Here is a 23,863-nt window from a genome sequence, read left to right as displayed (position 1 = left end):
TGACACATGAGCTTAATGTACTGAACAAGACGTTACAAGGCCAGGGGCAACTTGTCAGTGCTGCCTATGACAACGTGAGAGCATTCTCCACAAAACTGGCGCTCTGGAAAGCTCAGCTCTCTCAGACAAACCTTTGCCATTTCCCAGCATGCAAGGCACTCGTGGATGCAGGCACACCATTCAGTGCTGACGAGTATGTTGATGTCATTTTGAGGCTACAGGAGGAATTTGATCACAGATTTGCTGACTTCAAGACACACAGAGCCACCTTTCACATTTTTGCGGACCCCTTCTCCTTTGATGTGCAAGATGCCCCTTCTGTGCTTCAAATGGAGCTCATTGAGCTGCAGTGCAACTCTGAACTCAAAGCAAAGTTCAGGGAGGTGAGTGGAAAAGCAGACAAGCTTGGACAGTTTTTGAGAGACTTGAGCCCTAGTTTCCCTCGGCTTTCCCGAATGTTCAAGCGGACCATGTGCCTTTTTGGTAGCACATACTTGTGCCAAAAGCTCTTCTCCACTTTGAACTTCAATAAGTCCAAGTACAGGTCCAGACTTACGGATGATCAGCTTCAAGACATACTGAGGGTCGCAACTGCTTCCTCCCTCAGGCCAAATCTGGCTCGGCTATGCGAGAGGAAACGCTGCCAGGTCTCTAGCAGCAAGGAGTAGGCAAGAGAAGCCATGTTCAGAAGAACAGTTCATTTTCTACAGTGTTCCATTCATGTTCAGAAGAAGGTTATAGAACTGTTAATACAGACATTTCAATCTAAACACAGCAGATATAGAAGACTGAAAGAAACACACAAGTTCACTGACTAAAAATATCTTATTATTATTTTATTTATGTATTACAGATTGATTTATTTTCTTATTAATTCTTAATTTGTTTATTCATTTTTCATATTTTGTGTTAAAAAATAAAAATAAAGAGATTTGAGAAGATTGGAATTTTTTAACCATGCCTTTCTTGTGGAAAACCTAATGCGGCCCAGCCTCACCCAGACTCTGCCTGCAGCGGCCCCCAGCTAAATTGAGTTTGAGACCCCTGTCCTACACCATAAATCAGTAAGAGAGGGTACGACCTCTCTCATGGCCCCAAGTGGTGTGTGCATGCCAGAGCACTCTGGAAGGCACACAGAGTCTTTACAGACTACTCAGGATCAAACCTCTATCATTATGCAATCGATTATACAACTCTAAGCATATATGAGTAAATATTTCTAAGCATAAATGACAATCAACAATATAAACCTTACAGCTGGTTTTAATAACAGAATTCATTTGTTTCTCAAACGAGAAAGAGCTATCGAGAAACACTCCTAAATCTTTAGTTCTGAACTTTTCCAGTGGGCCAAGGTCAACATTATCTGCTAATGCTAAATAGGCTGCCGTTATTAACTAATGCTAATTTGACATGAATTAGCATTATGCACTAATGCTAACACTTACTTTTTTTAAAAATGTGAGTAGCTAATGCTAACACTATTTCCCTTAACTTTATAACAATGTGAACGGCTAATGCTAACACTCTTTTTCCTAGCATTATAACATCTGAGCTGCTAATGCTAAGTAGGCTGCCATTAGCACCTACGTCTAATTTAAGGCAAATACGCATTAGAACCTAATGCTCATATCGTTTTCCTTTGCTTTATAACAATGTGAGCAGCTACTGCTAAATAGCATTAGCTAATAACAGCAGTCTAATTTAATGCAAGTTAGCCTCATTTGCATTACAACGATGTGAGGAGTTAACGCTAAGTATGCTGCCATTAGTGGCTAATTCTAATTAGGGGTGAATAAATATTACCAGCTAATGCTAATATCGTATTCTCTTCCCTTTTAACAATGTGAGCAGCTAGTGCTAGGTAGGCTGATGCTAGCAGCTAATGCTAAAGCTAATTTAATGTGAATTAGCATCACATTAGTGAGGAGTTAATGCTAAGTAGACTGCCATTAGCAGGTAATGCTAATTTTAGGTGAATAGGAATTGGCAGATAATGCTAATACCATATTTTCTTCCTTTATAACAATGTGACCAGCTAATGCTATGTAGGTTGCCGTTATTAGCTAATACTAATTTGAGGTGAATTAGCATTATCCCCTTATGCTAACAATGTTTTTTCTTACTTTTTAACAATACAAGTAGCTAATGTGAACACTTTTTTTTTTTATTGAATTCTAATTTTTCCCTTGCGATGTGAAGAGTTAATGCTAAATAGGATGCCATTAGTGGCTAATTCTAATTTTAGATGAGAAAGCATTAGAAGCTAATGCTAATACCATATTTTCTTGCTTTATATCAATATTAGTAGGTAATGCTAAGTACGTAGCCATTATTAGCTAATGCTAATTTAGGTGAATTAGCATTATCCACTAATGCTAACACTGTTTTTGCCAACTCTTTTCCCTTGCATTATAACAATATGAGCAGCTAATGCTAAGAAGGCTGCCATTATTAGGTAATGCTAATTATTATGTGTGTTAGCATTATCCGCTGCTGCTAGCAATGTTTTATCTTACCTTTTAACAATATCAGCAGCTAATGCTAACACTACTTTAATTTCAGTTAAACCTACTTAGCATTAATTAACTTCATTTAGCATTAAGAAGTTTTTGCTATAGGCTACCATTAGTGGCTAATGCTAATTTTAGGTAAATAGAAATTGGCAGCTAATGCTAATACCATATTTTCTTGCCTTATAACAATGTGACCAGCTAATGCTAAGCAGGTGCCATTATTAGCTAATACTAATTTGAGATGAATTAGCATTATCCGCTTATGCTAACAATGTTTTTTCTTACTTTTTAACAATACGCCATTAGTGGCTAATTCTAATTTTAGATGAAAAAGGATTAACAGCTAATGCTCATACTGTTTGCTTTGTAAGAATGACAGCAGCTAATGATATGAAGTCTACCGTTATTAACTAATGCTAATTTGATGAGAATTAGCATTATCCGATAATGGTAACTCTTTTCCCCTGCATTATAACAATGTCAGGAGTTAATGCTAAGTAGACTGCCATTAGGGGCTAACTCTAATTAGGGGTGAATAATTATTAGCAGCTAATACTAATACCGTTTTCTCTTTTTCCTTATAACAACTTGAGCAGCTAATGCTAATTTGATGCGAATTAGCATTATATTAGTGAGCAGTTAATGCTAAGTAGGCTGCCATTATTAACTAATACTACGTTGACGTGAATTAGCATTATGCGCTACTGCTAATACTGTTTTCTCTTACTTATTAAAAATGATAGTAGCTAATACTAATACTCTTTTCCGTTGGGTAACAACAAAGTGAGGAATTAATGCTAAGTTGGCTGCTTTTAGCGGCTTATTCTAATTAGGGGTGAATAATTATTAGCAGCAAATGCTAATACCGTTTTCTCTTTCCTTATAACAATATGAGCAGTTAATGCTAATTTGATGTAAATTAGCATTATATTAGTGAGAAGTTAATGCTAAGTAGGCTGCCATTAGCAGCTAAAGGTAATTTGAGGTGAATAAGCACTAGTAGCTAATGCCAATACCCTTTTCTCTTGTGTTATAATGATGTGAAACGTTAATATTGTTCTCAAACAACAGAATGAGAATGAAATATTGATTCTAACAGGGCCCATAAACAGCATTAGCTTAGCAGCATTAGCTTATCAGAGTCTCCATCATGGTCACACAAATCCTTAGCGGAGCAAAGTGGCCTACTTAGCAATAGCTGCTGTAGAAAGCAAAGGGAAAACAGTATTAGCATTAGCTGCTAAATGTGCACTTGAGAACAAATCTATTGTGAATTCAGCCGTGAATGTAGTGTTTCCAGTAAGCTTCCATTTCCAAATGTTAGCTGCTCCTGTCTGCCTCTTTGTCACACACACAGACTGAAATGATTCACAGCCTTGTTTCATCCTTCTGTCAGTGTCACTGACTGTCACTGTGACTGTGGACATACAGCATGGGAAACACACACATGGCTGATACTTGTATCTAAAGTTACAAAATGTTGTCTCTGTCCAAATATTACCTAACTGTAAGTCTACTTTTAATGAAACTCTCAACATGACTTATCAGTTATCATTAATGTTCCTGCAAACAGACTCCTTGAAGACCCCCTACATAAATATCCATGTACTATCCAGCTAGACTAGTGTGTCTGTCCCTGAAAATATTCCTGCATGTGTGATTGTTCATGTCTCATCTGCAGGAAACAAACAGGAAGTGAGTGAAAGACACAGGAAATGATTCCAGCTCTTCCTCCTATATCAGACATTCTCTCCATACCTGAGAGTGTCCAGTCTCCAGCCTGGATCCTTCAGTCCAGCCGACAGAAGCTTCATTCCTGAGGGACCTGGATGATTGTAGCTCAGGTCCAGCTCTCTCAGATGGGAGGGGTTGGAGGTCAGAGCTGAGGCCAGAGAAGTACAGCCTTCCTCTGTGATCAGACAGCCTGACAGACTGCAGACACACAAAACAACAATCCATCTGTTATCCATCTCTATAGCAGCATAACTAAGTGATGGTTCAGGGTCACCTGATCCAGCTCTAACTATAAGTTTGATCAAAAAGGAAAGTTTGAAGCTGATCGTCAAAGATGAGAGGGTGTCTGTCTCCTGAACTCAAACTGGGAGCTGCTTCCACACCCAGTCCAACATAGCCAGGCTTTCTTTGCTGCTTTGACAAAACCTCAAATCCCAGTCAGAGATGGTGAGCATCATCACAGTGATGATCATTTCTCTGTTAACCCAGGCTTTCTGCTTCAGGATCTGTGCACGCTCACAGAACAAGGAGACCTTTAAACATCATTTCACTAAATGGATGGACTGAGCTCAGCCTACAGATGAACTGGATAAATAAAGATTTGACCTCAGTGTGCTCAGTGTTCCTGTCTATTCCTAACATATTCCTAACATGATAGCTGCACTTTAGAGCTCTAAAACTGGAACTGACACATATTTAAACTCCACATGTTACTCAGTACATTCAGTTCTGACACTCGCCCACAGTCCAACAAAGGAAACATGGAGATCACATCAGTTTGTCACCAAAGTCTAATTATTCCAGAGGGCAGTGTTGATACAACTAAAGTTATTTTTAAGCAAAGTTGAGTTTTTTATTGTTGCAGTACTTCATGTCTGAAGTATCACTTAAATGCATTACACGCTGTTGATGGCAGCAAACAAACCACCCAAACAAACAGAGGTGGGAGGCTTGGGCAGACTACGTAGGATCAGCTTGTGGGAGGAGTCAGGATAAAACCAAAGAAAGACAAGCTAACAAACACCACAGTGAAGTGAGTAGCTACAAACTGCAGGCCGATTAGTGTTGTTGAAGAAGTCGGTCTGAGGAACGTTCTTAGGATCAACAAATGACGGCATGTATGAGCCTCCCTCAAGACGCACCATCACAAGAAGAACACATGAGCTGTGGAAAAAGGAGAGACTATGAAAGCCACGGCGTTACAACGTGCACCAGCTGTTGGTCTCTCTGGAGACTACTGGGCGTGGCTGGGTAACCATGGTTACTTGGGAGTTACAGTACATGATATTAATGAAGAGTGGGAGCTGCGTTCTATAGCAAACAATTTGTTATGAGGTAATCAGCTGATTTTAGTTTAACCGGAAGCCCTTCACAATAATTGCAATGCCTTTATTTTGTACAACTACCATCAGTTCGTCTGTACTGATGGTAACTTAAAGTCACACTAATGTCGTTTAGTTTCTATAGTTTATGTAGTGGAAGTATACTACAGTACCCTGATCACTGATAGGACAGATTTATGTAGATATACACCTTTGTGTTTAACATTACTGCATTATAGTACTGTGATCTTTGTCCTTATATATGGCTATATTAGCTATACTGATGTACGTACATATAACTGGATATGTAACTTATCTATTCATCTTATTTGTCATGTATTTGTATTGTGTACTTCCTTTTTGTAAGAAACCACACACATGATCACAGCCGCAAGAATCAATCAGTGAAAGAATAAAGTGTCTCAAACCAAACCTTAAGCTCTTTATTCCACATGCTGGGATCATTTGGCCTTCAGTGGTGTTCTGGCTGACACACCGGAGTGACCAGAGTGCTAAAGAGTGAATCGGACACACCAGTGTCATCTCTGATATCTCCACTACATTTAATCGTCCTTCAGCTTGTGGCTGCCGTTAGCTGGTCTGCTAGTTAGCTGATTTGCTATTTAGCCGGTGTGCTAGTTAGCTGGTGTGCTAGTTAGCCGGTTCGCTAGTCAGCTGGTGTGCTGACCAGCGAACCAGTAGGTTACAAGATGAGCTTGTCTGTCTGATGAGCCAGCTCTCTCTGTCTTGGTCATTTTGTCCTTGGGCAAAACCTAACCTACCACTACAACTGTAGCTTACCTCCACCAGTGTGTGAATGTGAGAGTGAATGAATACAGGGAGTGCAGAATTATTAGGCAAATGAGTATGTTGTCCACATCATCCTCTTCATGCATGTTGTCTTACTCCAAGCTGTATAGGCTCGAAAGCCTACTACCAATTAAGCATATTAGGTGATGTGCATCTCTGTAATGAGAAGGGGTGTGGTCTAATGACATCAACACCCTATATCAGGTGTGCATAATTATTAGGTAACGTCCTTTCCTTTGGCAAAATGGGTCAAAAGAAGGACTTGACAGGCTCAGAAAAGTCAAAAACAGTGAGATATCTTGCAGAGGGATGCAGCAGTCTCAAAATTGCAAAGCTTCTGAAGCGTGATCATCGAACAATCAAGCGTTTCATTCAAAATAGTCAACAGGGTCGCAAGAAGCGTGTGGAAAAACCAAGGCGCCAAATAACTGCCCATGAACTGAGAAAAGTCAAGCGTGCAGCTGCCAAGATGCCACTTGCCACCAGTTTGGCCATATTTTGGAGCTGCAACATCACTGGAGTGCCCAAGAGCACAAGGTGTGCAATACTCAGAGACATGGCCAAGGTAAGAAAGGCTGAAAGACGACCACCACTGAACAAGACACACAAGCTGAAACGTCAAGACTGGGCCAAGAAATATCCCAAGACTGGTTTTTCTAAGGTTTTATGGACTGATGAAATGAGAGTGAGTCTTGATGGGCCAGATGGATGGGCCCGTGGCTGGATTGGTAAAGGGCAGAGAGCTCCAGTCCCACTCAGACGCCAGCAAGGTGGAGGTGGAGTACTGGTTTGGGCTGGTATCATCAAAGATGAGCTTGTGGGGCCTTTTCGGGTTGAGGATGGAGTCAAGCTCAACTCCCAGTCCTACTGCCAGTTTCTGGAAGACACCTTCTTCAAGCAGTGGTACAGGAAGAAGTCTGCATCCTTCAAGAAAAACACGATTTTCATGCAGGACAATGCTCCATCACACGCGTCCAAGTACTCCACAGCGTGGCTGGCAAGAAAGGGTATAAAAGAAGAAAAACTAATGACATGGCCTCCTTGTTCACCTGATCTGAACCCCATTGAGAACCTGTGGTCCATCATCAAATGTGAGATTTACAAGGAGGGAAAACAGTACACCTCTCTGAACAGTGTCTGGGAGGCTGTGGTTGCTGCTGCACGCAATGTTGATGGTGAACAGATCAAAACACTGACAGAATCCATGGATGGCAGGCTTTTGAGTGTCCTTGCAAAGAAAGGTGGCTATATTGGTCGCTGATTTGTTTTTGTTTTGTTTTTGAATGTCAGAAATGTATATTTGTGAATGTGGAGATGTTATATTGGTGTCACTGGTAAAAATAAATAAATGAAATGGGTATATATTTGTTTTTTGTTAAGTTGCCTAATAATTCTGCACAGTAATAGTCACCTGCACACACAGATATCCCCCTAAAATAGCTCAAACTAAAAACAAACTAAAAACTACTTCCAAAAACATTCAGCTTTGATATTAATGAGTTTTTTGGGTTCATTGAGAACATGATTGTTGTTCAATAATAAAATTATTCCTCAAAAATACAACTTGCCTAATAATTCTGCACTCCCTGTAGTGGGATTGTAAAGGGTCTTTGAGGGTCTCGAAAAGCACTATATAAATGCAATCCATTATTATTATTAAGAGCATCTTTAGGCCTGACTGTGCTCATCCTTCCTCCAACCTCTCCTTACCAAAGATAACAACTACATCAGTATTAGCTCAATAACAATTTCTGCAATTCAATTGTGGACATTCATTTTTAAACCTTGTGTAAAACGATAAAACCTCAAAGTCTGAGCATTATTCTTTGTGCAAACAGCTCTTGCAGGTTCCCCCGGACTTAGGTTATTTTTATTATTTAATTACTTTCCTTTAAGCAGCTGTTCAGGCTACTAAACTCATCCCAGAAATAACAAGTGACACCATTAATAGTAGAGGTGGGAATCACCATACAACTCGCGATACGATATTATCACAATACTTAACGCACGATACGATATTATTGCGATTTTTTAAAATATTTTGCGATATTTAAATTCTGCACATAAAGGTAAACTTTATCAATATTCATTTTATCTAATATCAAAGTCTCACACTCAGTCTTTCTCTCATTTCAGTCAGTTTTATTGTTGACAAACTGAACGGTTTGTATTACAGTCTAGTCCAACTTAACTGAATGCAACCATCTGGTACAATTATAGCTATTCTGAACTATGCAATTTATGAAAACTATGCAGCCCCTTCAGCAACTGAAGAATTTGAAAGTAAATTTAAAATATATATAATTTTACATTAAATAAAAAAGTTTCAAACTTAATTAAAATTAAACATGTCTTAAATTAAAATAAGTAAACTGTCATGTTTATTGCTGCCAAAAAAAAAGTTAAACACATTTGGACAGTGAAGGAATGTCAGGATTGTTGCTCAGAAAAAGGATCAACATGCTCTGAAGTCAACATGCTCTGACTCCAGAGCATGTTGACTTCAGAGAAAAAATTGTTTGTAACAAAATATCGATTTCTGCTGTCCCTGTATCGATACATTATTAGCAAACAAAATATCACGATACTACACAGTATCGATTTTTTCCCCCACCCCTAATTAATAGTGGAGCTAACTTTAACAGGTGAAACTGATTTGACCTATAAGGCTACTGCAGTTACTTCTTATCAGGTTTAGTAGGGAAGACATCTGGATGAGGTAGTTAGTAGTATGTAGTTAGTACCGGGCGACTCCCCTCCCCCACATCGGCACCAGAACCCTGTATTTTCTACAGGGTAAGACTGCCTGTTTTATCAAACTATGGCCATTACTACTGTGATCATTTGCAGCCCAGTGTGCCGCTCTCTCTGCTGGGATGAACCACTGGAGCTCACCCAGTCATCCCTTTCTTTCTCTCAAGAAGAAGTGAAATAAATGTATTTATTATGTTACGAGTCTAATATTCTTTAAATCAAACTGTAATGAATAAATCAAGCAAGAAGATTTGGTGGCTCCACGTGTTGTAGAAGAAAAGATAAACATCTCATTTTGAGAAATCAGCCTTTAAAATTAAGTACTGTGAATAAAAAACAAACAGCGAGCCAATCAGCAGTCGCCAATATCCTCCTAATGTCATTCACAAAGAAATCAAATATATATATTATGGGCCCAAAGGAGCCTAAATCTTTAAATTAGGCAGTACGTGAAGTATTTTTTTAAATAAACAAAGACATGACTATAACAACTTTTAGTAATTCAGAGTCCAATTATCCACTCAAATGTAAATAAAAGTTCACTTGACAGCTGTAAAAGTTACCTGTTTATACAATAATATAAATCACATTTCAAATGATCATCTGTGGAAAAGTTTGAATCCTGACCTGAGAGTTTCCACTGCACACTGTGAACTCTTTAGTCCAGCGGACAGAAGCTTCACTCCTGAATCCTGCAGGTCAGAGTTACTCAGGTCCAGCTCTCTCAGACTGGAGGACTGGGAGCTGAGGACTGAGGACAGAGCTTCACAGCTTCTCTCTGACAGGTTACAGCCACTCAGTCTGAAAAATAAAAGACAATCTATAAAACAAGTACTCATGTAGAGTTTGTTAATACATTTCACAACATTAAATGTTGACTTTCTATTTTTAAAGGAAACATAAACATACTAAGATACAACATCATATGTATGAACTTTAATTAATAATTCTAAAAACTAAATGTTTTCTGATCTGACCTCAGAGTATTCAGTTTACAGTTTAAACGTTGTAGTCCAGCAGACAGAAGCTTCACTCCTGAATCCTGCAGCTTTCTGATACTCAGGTCCAGCTCTGTCAGACTAGAGGACTGTGAGCTGAGAACTGAGGACAGAGCTTCACAGTTTTCCTCTGAGAGTTCACAGATGTTAAGTCTGAAGATAAAAACATGAATAAAGATTGTTGTTAAAGTGTAATCAAGGTGCAATAGCTTATTGTCTTGTGCTGAGCAGGTTAGTATAAGTTTACCTTAACTTGGAAATGAATAAAAATGCTATGAGACAAGGATAACTGGATAAAGATATAAACAAAAACAAACATCAAACACATAAACAAACAGAACTAAACATAATACAAATTGATCTGACCTCAGAACATTCAGTTTGGCATGTGGACTCTCCACTGCAGCAGACAGAAGCTTTACTGCTGAAGCCTTCAGGCTGTCGGTACTCAGGTCCAGCTCTCTCAGACTACAGGACTGGGAGCTGACCACTGACAGCAGATTTTCACAGCCTTTCTCTGAGACGTTACAGCTGCTCAGTCTGTGAGAGAAAGGGAAAAAACCACAACAAAAAAAACAAACAATATATGTGATCAAATTAAATTTGTTTATATGTTGAACCCTTTTTTTTTAAATTTATTTAAACCTATGAGACTATGAGTGCTACCAGTCCAGTGCACATGATTGGTACCTTGATGGTACCTTGCTCAGGGGTACCACAAGGTAGCTATTCGGTGGATTCGACCCCTGACCTTATGATCATGGGGCGACCACTCTGCCTACTGAGCTAATAATTCTGTGTACACTGTCATACAATATTAACTAAAACAATTATTTTAGAAAATTTTAGTAATTCAATAATCATGCTCATTACCTGTGTATTGTGAATAACACTTGATTTTAAACACTAGCTGTATAAAACTCTTCCTGTTAAAGGTGTGTATAAAGGAGATGAGCTGAAATGCAGACTTCATGGAGAATGTTTGCTGTCAGCATATATCAAAGACAAAGCAGAGATCCATCCAGTCTCTTCCACTAAGCCCACAGAGGGACAGACAACCACTCTCACTCACACCTGCATGAAGTTTAGATCACCAGGTAACCTAACTGCATGTCTGTGGACAGTGGGAAGAAACTGTAGAGGACCCAGAGTGAACCCACTGTAATTCTGTGATAACACTGGTTATGGAAGCCTTACAGTTACATATGGTTACTGACAAGAAACACGACCTTAGAGGCAATTTCAGTAATGAAGACCGAAGTTCTCCCTCCATACAGGATGAAACCATGACAGCACAGCAGAGATTTATATTTAAAAAGGGAGGGTGTGCACTGAAAGTGAGATACAAACTTGAACTTAAATTATGAACATCAGAAAAAGATGTAGGTGAAGTCTGGCAGGTGACATTTGTGCTTTAGAATAAAACAACCAAACTCCTGGAGTTGGAGACAAGTGAACAAGCTGAGGATAATAAACCTGTCAGAGGGGCTGAAGCATCAGAGCTCATGTTCTTATAGGCTGGGTCTGGATTGTCCTTTGATAAGAGTTACAGAACAAAGTGTGTTTTAGAAATGCTGGAGTGAAACATTAAAACTACCATATATTTACCGAGTGACTGATGATCATTTAATTCACTATTTTAAAAAAATGTTACAGTGCTCTTTGAACTCAGCATTTCTGATTTATTTCCCATGATTTTAACAATGAAGCGATGACAACATGTTTACTCACAGAGCTTTGTTGGAGGCTTTGACCACTGGCAGCATTCTCAGAAGAGCCTTCTCTGAAGCAGAGTATTTCTTGAAGTCAAACTCATCCAGATCTTCTTCTGATGACAGTAAGATGAAGGTCAGAGCTGAGCACTGAGCAGGAGACAGTTTGCCTGTGGAGAGACTTCCTGAAGTCCTGTATTGTTGGATCTCCTCCACTAGAGAACGATCATTCAGTTCATTCAGACAGTGGATCAGATTGATGCTTTTCTCTGCAGACAGATTCTCACTGAGCTCCATCTTGATGTACTGGACTGTTTCCTGATTGGTCTGTGAGTTACTTCCTGTCTGTGTCATCAGGGCTCGTAGGAGAGTCTGATTGGTCTGCAGTGAAAGACCCAGGAGGAAGCGGAGGAACAAGTCCAGGTGTCCATTTGGACTCTGCAAGGCCTTGTTCACAGCACTCTGGTAGAACTTCTCTGCAGATTCTCCTGTTTCAGACTTCTGGGAGGTTGTTTGTTGTTGTTCCAGCAGATTGAGTCCAGAGTTGATGAAGGTCAGATGGACATGAAGAGCAGCCAGAAACTCCTGAACACTCAGATGGATGAAGCAGAACACCTTGTCCTGGTACAGTCCTCTCTCCTCTTTAAAGATCTGTGTGAACACTCCTGAGTACACTGAGGCTGCTCTGATATCGATGCCACACTCTGTCAGGTCTGGTTCATAGAAGATCAGGTTTCCTTTCTGCAGCTGATCAAAAGCCAGTTTTCCCAGAGACTCCATCATCTTCCTGCTCTCTGGACTCCAGTGTGGATCTGTCTCAGCTCCTCCATCATACTTGACCTTCTTCACTTTGGCCTGAACCACCAGGAAGTGGATGTACATCTCAGTCAGGGTGTTGGGCAGCTGTCCTCCCTCTCTGGTTTCCAGCACATCCTCCAGAACTGTAGCAGTGATCCAGCAGAAGACTGGGATGTGGCACATGATGTGGAGGCTTCGTGATGTCTTGATGTGGGAGATGATGCTGCTGGCCTGCTCCTCATCTCTGAATCTCTTCCTGAAGTACTCCTCCTTCTGTGGGTCAGTGAACCCTCTGACCTCTGTCACCATGCCAACACAGTCAGGAGGGATCTGATTGGCTGCTGCAGGTCGTGTGGTTATCCAGAGGTGAGCAGAGGGAAGCAGTTTCCCCCTGATGAGGTTTATCAGCAGCACATCCACTGAGGTGGACTTTCTAGGGTCAGTTAGGATTGTAGTTTTGTGGAAGTCCAGAGGAAGTCGACACTCATCCAGACCATCAAAGATGAACACAACCTGGAAGTCTTCAAAGCTGTAGATTCCTGCTTCTTTGGTTTCAGTAAAGAACTGATGAACAAGTCCCACCAAGCTGAACTTCTCCTCTTTCAGCACATTCAGCTCTCTGAAAGTGAATGGAAATATGAACTGGATGTCCTGGTTGGCTTTGTCTTCAGCCCAGTCCAGGCTGTATTTCTGTGTTAAGACTGTTTTCCCAATGCCAGCCACTCCCTTTGTCAGCACTGTTCTGATTGGTTCATCTCTTCCAGGTGAGGCTTTAAAGATGTCTTCTTGTCTGATGGTTGTTTCTGGTCTGTCTGGTTTCCTGGATGCTGTTTCAATCTGTCTGACCTCATGTTCATCATTGACCTCTGCAGTCCCTCCCTCTGTGATGTAGAGCTCTGTGTAGATCTGATTCAGGAGGGTTGGGTTTCCTGCTTTAGCGATGCCCTCAAACACACACTGGAACTTCTTCTTCAGCTTAGACTTAAGGTTACGATGACAAACAGCAGCTGGAAGTTCTGAATAATAATAATAAAAATACAACTTTAACAATCATATTTTACAAAATGCTGATGACAATTTCTGACCCACTGAGAAATGACTGAACACACTGGTGTCACAAGTGTCTCATTTATCCAGCAGCTTAAATCTTTAGATAAATCCTCTTACGTCTCTGCAGACGGTCAGCCAGCTCCTCCTGCTTCATTCTCCTCAGGAAGTCCACTGTGATCTTCACAAATGCCTCTCTGCTGTTTCTCCTCTGCTCATCATCCTCCCTCTGAAACTCCAAGCACTGGGGCTTATTTGGATTCAGAGCCTTCTGGATCTTCTTCAGCTCGTTCTTCACAAAAGTGATGATGTTGTCCTCCAGCAGCTGGAACAGAATACTTTATGAATGACCCACCACTCTGAACTTTAGTCCACACAACATCCACTTCTTTACCATCAAGGGGCATATCATCCACGAACTCTTTACCAATTATAAGTTTGGCTTTATCTGATTAACTGAGACTTTGTCCACAACTCCATGATCCCAAAACGTTGATGCTGTTCATATGAATGCAGCGATTTCAGTGGGAGAAACATTTCACTGGTGTTCAGAGCTGAACTACCAACAGGTTGATGATCAAAGCCAGAAACTTGGAGATGTTTCAGGTGACTGAGTTGATCGTACAGACAACTGGTCTTAAAGGTTCACTCTGTTTACACATACAGATCAGTATTTAAGGTTTGACTCTCATCATCCACTGGGGCACAAACTGGGCGTCATCAGGACGCTACAACACAGAACAAACACCATCCCCACAGACACAGCAGCCAGCGAAGCAGAAGAACTTCACATCAAGAAGGTCCTGAGTAAATGTGAACGCTGGTTTGAGGGCGGAGTCAAGGAGGCCATTTATGTGAAAAGGAAAGACCATCTCTGAATGGAGGAGGGGCCTAAGGGTACAACTGTCACCATCTTACATGCTGTGATTGCAGCCATTCCCCAGCTCTCTGTGAACTGGACTCATGACCATTGATCAACAACCATTGATCAATGGTCCTGACAATATGCGTACCAATGATCAATGAACTGACCTCCCAGCCCATTGTTCCTTCAGTGGGCTGGTTTCAGTCATACAAATGTCCTGTTTATGAGATTGAAACCTGCAGTCAGCTGAGACTGAAGAAGTCACCTGATGATGATGAAACGTTTCTCCCTCTGAAAACATCCAGATGAACAGAGTCAAGCTTTTTGGGATTTACGTACCTGGATGATTGAGCATCAAGACACAACTCTGTGACTTTTCTCAGATGAATAAATCCTCTCCTCCAGCTTTGTTTACATCTACCAGCCCTGTGGCGCTGCCCAGGGACAATAATCTATGTGAGAGGTGGAAAGTCATACAGGTGTCTGCTCCTGCCTTCAGTTATTTTATCTACTGTGTGTCAACTGGCTGAACCTCCTCCAACTGTCTACTGTCTCCCTAAACTCAACAATGACTTCGTGATCTATCCATTCTCTGACCAAACACATCCTGCTGCAGGAGGTTAACATAGCAGCCAATGATGATCCCACTCACTGTGAACAACACATTTGGACCTGATTTGCTGCTCTGGTTTACACGTGAACTTCCACTGCTGCTGTCACCAACTTGAGAGGCTCTACAGAAAAACTGGACTTGTCCATAAAAATCATAAACTACATTACAAGGACAGCATTGCTCAATCAACTCTAATTACTACTGACATGTTATCTCTTCTAACTAAGGTACAGACACTCAAACTTGCTGCTTTCAGTGAGAAGTCAAATGTCTGAATATGAGCTGGAAGCCACTGAGAGTCCTCCTCCTTCCCGTGGGGTTTACTTTCTCTACTACTTTCACTATAAACACGCCCCTTTCATGCACCTGCAGAGGGCCACCAGCAGATGGAGCTGTCTTAAACAAATCCACTTGGATAGTTAGCTGTAGATGATTTTCTCAGTATGATTGTAGGACTTTGAGTTATTCTTTTGATTTATTTAAACTCCTATATTGTGCACAAGTGTTGAGCGACCCATAATTTCTCTGTACTTTTCATAAGAGCAGCCAGACTTTCAGCTAGTTTTTCTTTTTTAAGAGCTCAAAGATATTGAAGAAACAGTTATTCAGCTTCATCCCCACTGATCTCGACTACAAACTGTTTCACTTTGGTTTCTGTTTAAAGCCTCGATGTTTAAAACGTTTCCCTGTGATCACATTTGCACCGTCTGATTTCAAAGTTTGTTTCTTTTGGTCATTTAGTCCACAGAGTCCTTGGTGTTCTGAAAGGGACCTATAAATAAATGCATTATTATTAATATTAAAGTAGTTGTTGTACATGTACAGACCATAAATATGGAGTCCAGCTGTGTTTGATGCTGCTGGGCAGACTGACCACTGGGAACCTCTGAGCTCTGCTGGTCCACTCTGTGGAGGAACCATGAAGGATCAGATCAACACAGGATAAAGATCCAGGAGTTTCTGCTCAAATAACTTCATCTGAATCAAGTCTGTCAAGTTTTAAACTCTCAGATTGTGAACATATCAGTAATTTTCAGTCTGTTTTCATGGACGTCCTTTCAGTGGTGATGTCAGGGATGATTTTGAAGAAGCTCATCAAACTGAACCATCAGCAGATCACTGCTCCAAAACCAGAACATGATCCGAGTCTCCCTCCACCACCAGAACACCAGCTTTACTAACGTGGTAGATCAGTGTAGTACAGATCAATAACTGATGAGTCATTTGATCAAAATCACTGAGTGCTTCACGTCTGACCCTCTGATGCTTCTGTAGACATTTTGCATATTTAATGAATGTCTGACAGTTTTACATTCATTCTATGAACACAGTGGAAATGTTGTGTTATAGTCTCCATGTTGTTTCCAGCATCATAAATTCTTAAGTTCAGAAAATTAGATTCTTTCTTCACAGCTGAAAAACAACAACATTTATTCTCTATTGAAATCTGCATCGTCCACTCCAAAGGTCACAATCTGAAGGTAACATCTGGTTTTGTTCCCTGTGGTTAACTCTGAGCATCAGTATGGTGGGATTTATCCACTACATCCACACCACTGTGGTTCAGTGTTGTCCTGATGGAGTAACAGCAGCCAGTATGATCCAGGCTTTAGCTGCTGGGTCTCTGTGTGACCTCTCAGACTGTTTAACAGATCAGACACAAAGAGAATCAGAGCAGCTCTGTTCTTTAAAGACAAACATGAACCCACTCAGGTCACACTTTCCCCACAGATATGAGCATCACTGTCCTCAAACAGCAAATGACCAAGTCGAACATTTGGATCTTTTCTCTTTCATTGTTTTCTTTTTAATGAATCTTTGTAACAATCTGAGGATGTTTCAGGTCATATTTATCCAGGAAACACAAACATGTAAAGGAGTCATCACAGCTCTCTGACCTCGTTGCTCCAGGTTCACCACTGAAGGCTGGAATGCTACCTTTGGACCGGTCACTCCTCACAGACGGACAGCTGGACCCTGCAGACTGTGACCTCTGACCTCTGCAGACACAAACATGATTGAAGCAGCTGTGATCACACAGACTGCAGATAATGCAGCTGTTTCCTGTCAGTAACATCCTCTTAGATTAGAGTTCAGCTTTTTACAGGAAAACTGGACAAAACTGATTTTTGTTACAAACTCATTTTCATTTCCTCTCAGCTCACAAACACAGTCAGACAATCAACCAGAGTCAACACTGATTATAATGTCAGTGCAGAATTATTTCTGTTACTCAGTGAGTTCAGCTCTCTGACCTCGTTGCTCCAGGTTCACCACTGAAGTCTGGATTTAGACCTTTGGACCGGTCACTCCTCACAGACGGACAGCTGGACCCTGCAGACTCTGCTCTGTCCTCCTCTTCCTCCATCATCATCTTCAGTCAGTCTGAGAGGTAAACCACAAACACTCAGTGAGTTCACATTAACAGGAGGAACTGAGTTACAGTCGCTGACCTCTGACCTGTCATGTGACCATGAAACCAGGTCAATATGTCTGTAGGTTCAGTCATCCAGGTCATGTGATCTAAGGAGCTTGGAGAGAAAAGAGACGTCTTTAAGTTTCTGGAAGACGTTTCATCTGAGAAGCTTCTTCAGCTCTAAAACCAAACGGTGGAGAGTCCCAGATATTTAAACCTGAGAGGGAAAGAAAGCATGTCGCTGACCCACCACTGATGTTATTTCAAGGAGGAAACTGAGAGCCTTTGCACCAGGAGCACAAACATCAGCTCCAGCAATGATCCACTGATGTGTTTTTATTCCATGTATGAATGTTGTTATTGACAGAGATGACGTTTGTGTGTCAGTGATGCAGTGACTGTTGTTGTTACCTGTACAGGCTGGTTAGACTCTATGAAACAGATCATACAGATCTCTGCATGTTAGAAGAGACTATTAAAGGTCATGAATGAGACAAAGGCAGGGAGGCGTCCTTTACAGCTAAACAGCAGAGTGAGAGAACAGCCAGCACCTCTACATTTATCACATTATACAGCACATGTATGATACTGACAGGGATGAGAAGAATTTAGTGATTCTGATCCCATCATTGATATTACTTATTGATTCTCAGTAGCTCTGCTCTGACAGTCACCACCATCACTGAGCAGCATATCAAAGACATTTGTGCACATTAACTGCATGTTGTGGCTCAAATGTTTGTGCATGTTGGAGGCATTTCCTCTTTGTTGTGATCAGTGTTGGTCATTACTCAAAACAGTCATTATTACACATATTACACAGAACACTTTGATTAAAAGTAATGGAGTACGTTACTTCATTACTCCTCATAACATTACTTTGATGTTAAAATGAACAAATGAGCATGTAACAACATAAAGCTGAGGTACAGCCCCACACACCAACACAGATCCTGATGAGGTCACGTGATGTTTCTCTGAGTGTTTATGAACACAAATCAAAGATGAAACAGCACAAAGACACTTCAAAGTGATTCTACTGTAGAAACATGAACAGGTAGAAACCTGCAGCCTGACTGCTCATCACTTTGTTACCTGTTCAAGTTCAGCAGCAGCAGCTCACTTTATCACGGTGCTGGTCTGGGGTCAGTGTTTACTCAGCTTTATGTCACTCTGGGTTCTTGGCTAGCTTAGTGTTAGCTTAGCGTTAGCTTAGCGTTAGCTTAGCTTTAGCTTAGTGTTAGCAGCTGTGTGGCTAGCTTAGCGTCAGAGCTCTGCAGGTGTCTCGTGTGTAAATATTAATCACAGTGACAGTAAAGGAGGTAAAGGGCTGTGACGTCATCACGTACGCTGCGTCCTCTGTGGGCTCTGAGTGAACTCAAAGTACAAACTACAAGTACACAAACACGAACGTAGCTCAGAGTGGCGGACACACTCGGCCTCGTTGGTCCAGCTGTGAGTCCGTTACCGTGAACTATGGAGCGGCAGATTTGTGCTGAACTAAGCTGCACACAGCTGATGTTAGCCAGGAAACATTACACACTGACTTTAATGGAGAGACCGGAAATACAAACACACACAGTTTGTTGTGTGAAGAAATCAAACACGAGCTGAACAAACAGTAAAGTTCCTAAAGACAAACTGTTAAAGGAGGAAACAAAGCAAACTTACAGTTTCTTCACACACCAACAACAAGCTCCACTCCACGAAGTTCAGGAAGTGAAAGTAAACTTTGAGCAGGAAGGAAACACCCAAAGAGACGTTTGAGGACAATCAGGAGCATTGGAACACTGTGCTGCGTTCAGGTGCACCTCGGAAACTCCAAACCTCTGGCAGGCTGTGATTTATTTCTGCTGGTTTTCCTGTTTGAAGCACAAACATCAATTTGTTGTTGTTCTTCCTGCAGCGTTTAAATATTTCAGCACTGAACTGATGTTTCTTCAAAGCTCATTTCAACCTGTTGAAGTCATGAATGAAAGTGCAGACTGAGAGTGGATCACATGATGTTTGAGGTGTGTCATGTGACATGTTCAGTATTGTTACACATGTCTAGATTGTCCCTGATATCATAACTGCTCAAACACTGATGATTATATTTGAAGAATTATTCCTGATGGCAGCAAAGTTTGAATGGAGCTCTCTGTCTGTGCTGATTTGTCGCCCTCTGGAGGTCAAAGCACAAACTGCATGATGTCACTGTAACCACCACAGTGACAGGAAGTGTTTTTATGACTGAAACACTGAAATGATGCTAACGGCTGTCGTTAGGCTCACTGACAGCAGTGCTGATGTGTTCATGTCAAACACTGGCTCAGGTCAGACTCCTTCATCCTTCTCCAGCGTGAGGCCGCCCTCAGACCCACAGGAGCTCTGACCTTTGACCTCCTGACCCTAACCATTTTAGTCTTGTTGCATCTTTAAATGCAAATCCATCCAAACTGTAGCCGAGCAAAAGAAGCTGGAAGCTGTTCTATGAATGATGTTGTTGAAGGAGCTTGGAAAGAAAAGCGTCTGGACTTCTTTAAGTTGCTTGAAGAGGGACATGGACGTCTTAACGCCCACTCACATCCTGGGACATTTGATCACAGGAAATCACATGATGGGGTGGGGCTAGATCTCACAATGGGTTCACCCAAAACCTTGGCTGATTGAGACCCACACCCGTTTTCACGGAGGAGGAGGAGTTTCACATGCTGAACATGTGACAGCCTGGTTTAAAGGGACCAAAAGTAACTGGACACCTGATTCAGTTCAGGTTTATTCATCCGCTCCAAACCACAGCAGCAGTCACCTCCAGGGAACCAGCTGATCCATGTAACTGGGGACAGACCACAGCCCAGAGCACTGGTTCATGATGTGTTTGTGGACTGTAGGTTGTTTGGATAGAGATGAGATGTACACAGCAGTCTGTCTCTAATGTTTAATGAAATGTTCTGAAGATGATAATAACTTGTGATTTTCTTTTGAATGAATCTTTAATCGTGTTGTAGGGACTCTGACTCTCATGAAGATTTTCACATCAATGTGCTTTTCACAAAGATATTAACAATGAAAATGACGTGCAGCCCTGAACTACTCATGCGTTAACTCAGCGGTTCCCAACCCCCGGGTCACGGACCGGTCCGTGAGTCGTTTGGTACCGGGCCGTGAGAGTCGAGGCTCGGTGTGAAATTGATGGTTGATAGGTTTGTAGCATAAACCTGTTCGCTGGATCGTTCAATCCAGCTACACAGCAAAGCAAGACACGAGTAGTTCTTTATGTTTCTCGTGCACGGGAGAGACCTGGACCAATGCCGTTCCTTCGCTTGACCACAGTCGCTCTCGTCCGTTCCCTCGTAACACTGTTCTTTTATTGAGGTTACATGAACATACATAGGTTCATTAACATACACGTGAACAAAGGTACCAGTCTGTATGTTATGTAGGTGTGTGTGTGTGTGTGTGTGTGTGTGTGTGTGTGTGTGACCCCATAAACGACTTCCCTAAACCTGCTGGTCTGGAAGTCCAGCAGTTCATCTAAACAAAAGGCACTTAGACTAAAACAGACATCCTACCACAGAACAATAAGAAGGTAGCACCTCTCCCATGATCCCAGGACGTGGGTGTGAATGCCAGAACACTCTGGAGTCACACAAAGTCTTTAAAGACTACTATCATTACACAATTGGTTCTACACCTCTGAGCATATATGGTTAGATATTCCCCAATAACAATGACAATGATAAAATATAAATCCAACAATGGTTTTCAGGGTTTTTATCGTTAACTTCGTTTCCCTGGGTCTTTTCCCGTGTTGTAGTCGTGTGTCTTATTTTGAAAGAAATGTTTATGCGTTACCATAGCGACCAGACAGCATTAAGGGTGCAGACAGGTGCATCCAACCAACTTTTTATTTTCCCTTATTTGATTTATGGACCTAACTGTATGAACTGGACTTTGGCTTTAATGCTGCTCCTCTTCATCATTGCTGTGTTGCATTTCCATCATTCTGCTGCTGGATTCACTGCAGGCTTTAACAAACACTCCTTTGGGTCCAGGCCCAGCCACGTGTTTGTAAGCTGCTGTGCTCCTCACAAATAAAGCCTGAAGCAGCTCAGACTGTTAGAAGCAGCACTGAGCCCTGTTACAGTTATAGTGTTAGAGCAGCGGCTGCAGCCTACAGCATTTAAACTAGCTGACAGTAAACACATCAGTCCAGATGTTACCACATTACTTTGTGATGCTGAGAGTTAAAGGAGACTGGCTGATTAAAATCCCATTCCTTACATCACCGTCCTCTGCTCTGACTGCTTTCATTTAATCACAATCAGAATACTTTTTTGATCCCCAGGGGAAATTATTTAGGTTACAGTGCTGCAGCACAAACAGGAACAAAGACACAACACACTAAGTAAGAAATAGCACAATATACACAATATATACATGCATACATATGAGTCACTTATAAGTAACATGTGAGTGCTGGGGTCTATGACAGCAGGCAGGTCTGTATTTATGTCCAGGCTGACATGAACAGCTAGTAGTTCAGGGTTCAACACTCAGGAAAGTGTGTGACCTTCCACACTGACAGAAGATGCTAAACATGACTTTAAACTGTTGTTTGTTAAAGCCTCACAGATCTGAGAGCAGGGCTCAGTGGGTACATGAGCCTTTATACATGAAGGCTTTCTGTTTCCAGGAGAGGAAACATGTGATCCAGCTGTGTTTGGTCACATGGATCTGCTCTGCATGGATCACCTGACTAAAACATGTTGTTATTATTGTTCTTACAGTCTTAAATCGGTACATCAGGTGGGTCACATGACACCCGGGGGTGACAGCAGCATCTTTCCTCTTTAGAAAGCTGCTCTCTGTCCCAGGAGCTGTTGTCACAGTAACAGCAGGAACAGGAAGTCACATGCTCTCTGCTCTGTGATTGGCTGCTTCTTATCTCAGCTTCCTGCAGAGGGTGGGGTCTGCTGATAACGCACACCAACAGAAGTGTGACTTTCACTTCCTGTTTATTGCTGTTGTTCTTAAAGCTCTCAGGCGATGCTGCAGCGCCCCCTGCTGACACAAACTCCTCCCTCTGTCTCAGACGTCACAGGTCAGCCTGCTGCAGAGGGTCTGCCTGTTCATGGACTTCCTGTTACAGAGACGGGTCTCAGCGTCAACACTAGTTTCTGATTGGACGGTGTGGAACCCCAGCTTCCTCCAGCCGAGTGATGTGTGGATTCATCACTCTCTGTGGATCAGTGTAAGTCTGTGTGTGGGTCAGCTGCAGGACTTGTTTGACCTTTGACCCTGGCAGACAGAGCTGGTTACTGCTGTGTGACTCCTGCCGTCGCTCCACTTTAAATTTTACTTAAAATAAGTCCTGACATGGCCCCGCCCCCTCTGACCTGCTGCTCCTGGATGTGCTGAGGACACAGCGGAGGCTCAGAGGGGGCGGGGCTTTTCCCGTGGCAGTAACCAAACTGCATTAGGTCACTGCACTGCCAGTGTTTAACCACACCTCTTCTGACTGACCTTTGACCTCTGACATGTTGATTTGATCCTTATTTAATGACGTCTTTTATCTAGTGATTTAATTCTGTGTATTTATATGTGATGGTGTTCCTGAGTTCAGCCTCAGCTGATATCCACAGACGCTCCTATTGGCTGGTTTTAAAAACACATTTTTCCATTAAAGAGACTCTTTTAAAAACACGTCTGCCTGAAATTCACATTTCATTTATTTTGGGGGATTTTAACAGAGAGATAGAACTTTATGAATCCCTCATGTTTATCCTCCAGGAAATCCAGTTTGTAGCAGCAGAACACCGACAAATCTTTACACAGCACAGAATTAGGATATCAAATAAAGGGGAATAAGAGAACATGAATATAAGCATAAATATGTACATATATACACAGACCTCACACAGAGACAGCAGCTACACTGTGTGTGGATGTGATCCACAGTCACAGCTGTGGGTTTCAGTCAGTGTGTCTCTAACTTCATGGTCACATTTCAAAGCTTATTGGAGCCAGAAGATGTTCAAGTAAAAGATTTATTGCTGTACTCGTCTACCAGGATAACAGGAGGTTCATAAAGCTGTGTAATACTTCAGCTTTCCATCATGGAGTAGTAGTTGTGTCCCTTTGTGTTTATTAGTGTGTTCACACGTCTACTTTAACTTCACTCTGTAATGAAAGGATTCAAATCACTGATCAATACATACATGCTGACTCTGAGTCTCAGTGAAGGAGGAAAGGATGGATGAAGGCAGCCTAGTGTGGGTCATGTGTGTCCAGCA

At 41.6% G+C, this 23,863-nt stretch overlaps 1 protein-coding gene and 1 long non-coding RNA gene across 2 annotated transcripts in view; both read right to left on the bottom strand.

Moving 5' to 3' along the window:
* The window catches only part of LOC145423830 (stonustoxin subunit beta-like), an 11,879-nt gene extending 7,361 nt beyond the window's left edge, over positions 1-4,518 (bottom strand). The window contains exon 1 of the mRNA XM_080296739.1: positions 4,275-4,518. Coding sequence (XP_080152865.1) covers positions 4,275-4,486 — 212 coding nt within the window. The 5' untranslated portion in view covers positions 4,487-4,518. The remainder of the gene's footprint in view (positions 1-4,274) is intronic.
* Positions 4,519-16,953: 12,435 nt separating this feature from the next.
* The window catches only part of LOC145424019 (uncharacterized), a 103,869-nt gene continuing 96,959 nt past the window's right edge, over positions 16,954-23,863 (bottom strand). Inside the window, exons 2-4 of the long non-coding RNA XR_013904974.1 lie at positions 19,257-19,447; positions 17,425-17,554; positions 16,954-17,169 (exon numbers count right to left, since the gene is read on the bottom strand). This is a non-coding gene — a long non-coding RNA (uncharacterized LOC145424019). The remainder of the gene's footprint in view (positions 17,170-17,424; positions 17,555-19,256; positions 19,448-23,863) is intronic.

This window comes from Astatotilapia calliptera, chromosome 3, assembly GCF_964374335.1.
Source record: "Astatotilapia calliptera chromosome 3, fAstCal68.1, whole genome shotgun sequence".
Classification (NCBI taxonomy): Eukaryota; Metazoa; Chordata; class Actinopteri; order Cichliformes; family Cichlidae; genus Astatotilapia; species Astatotilapia calliptera.
This window is presented reverse-complemented; position numbering and strand designations above follow the sequence as displayed.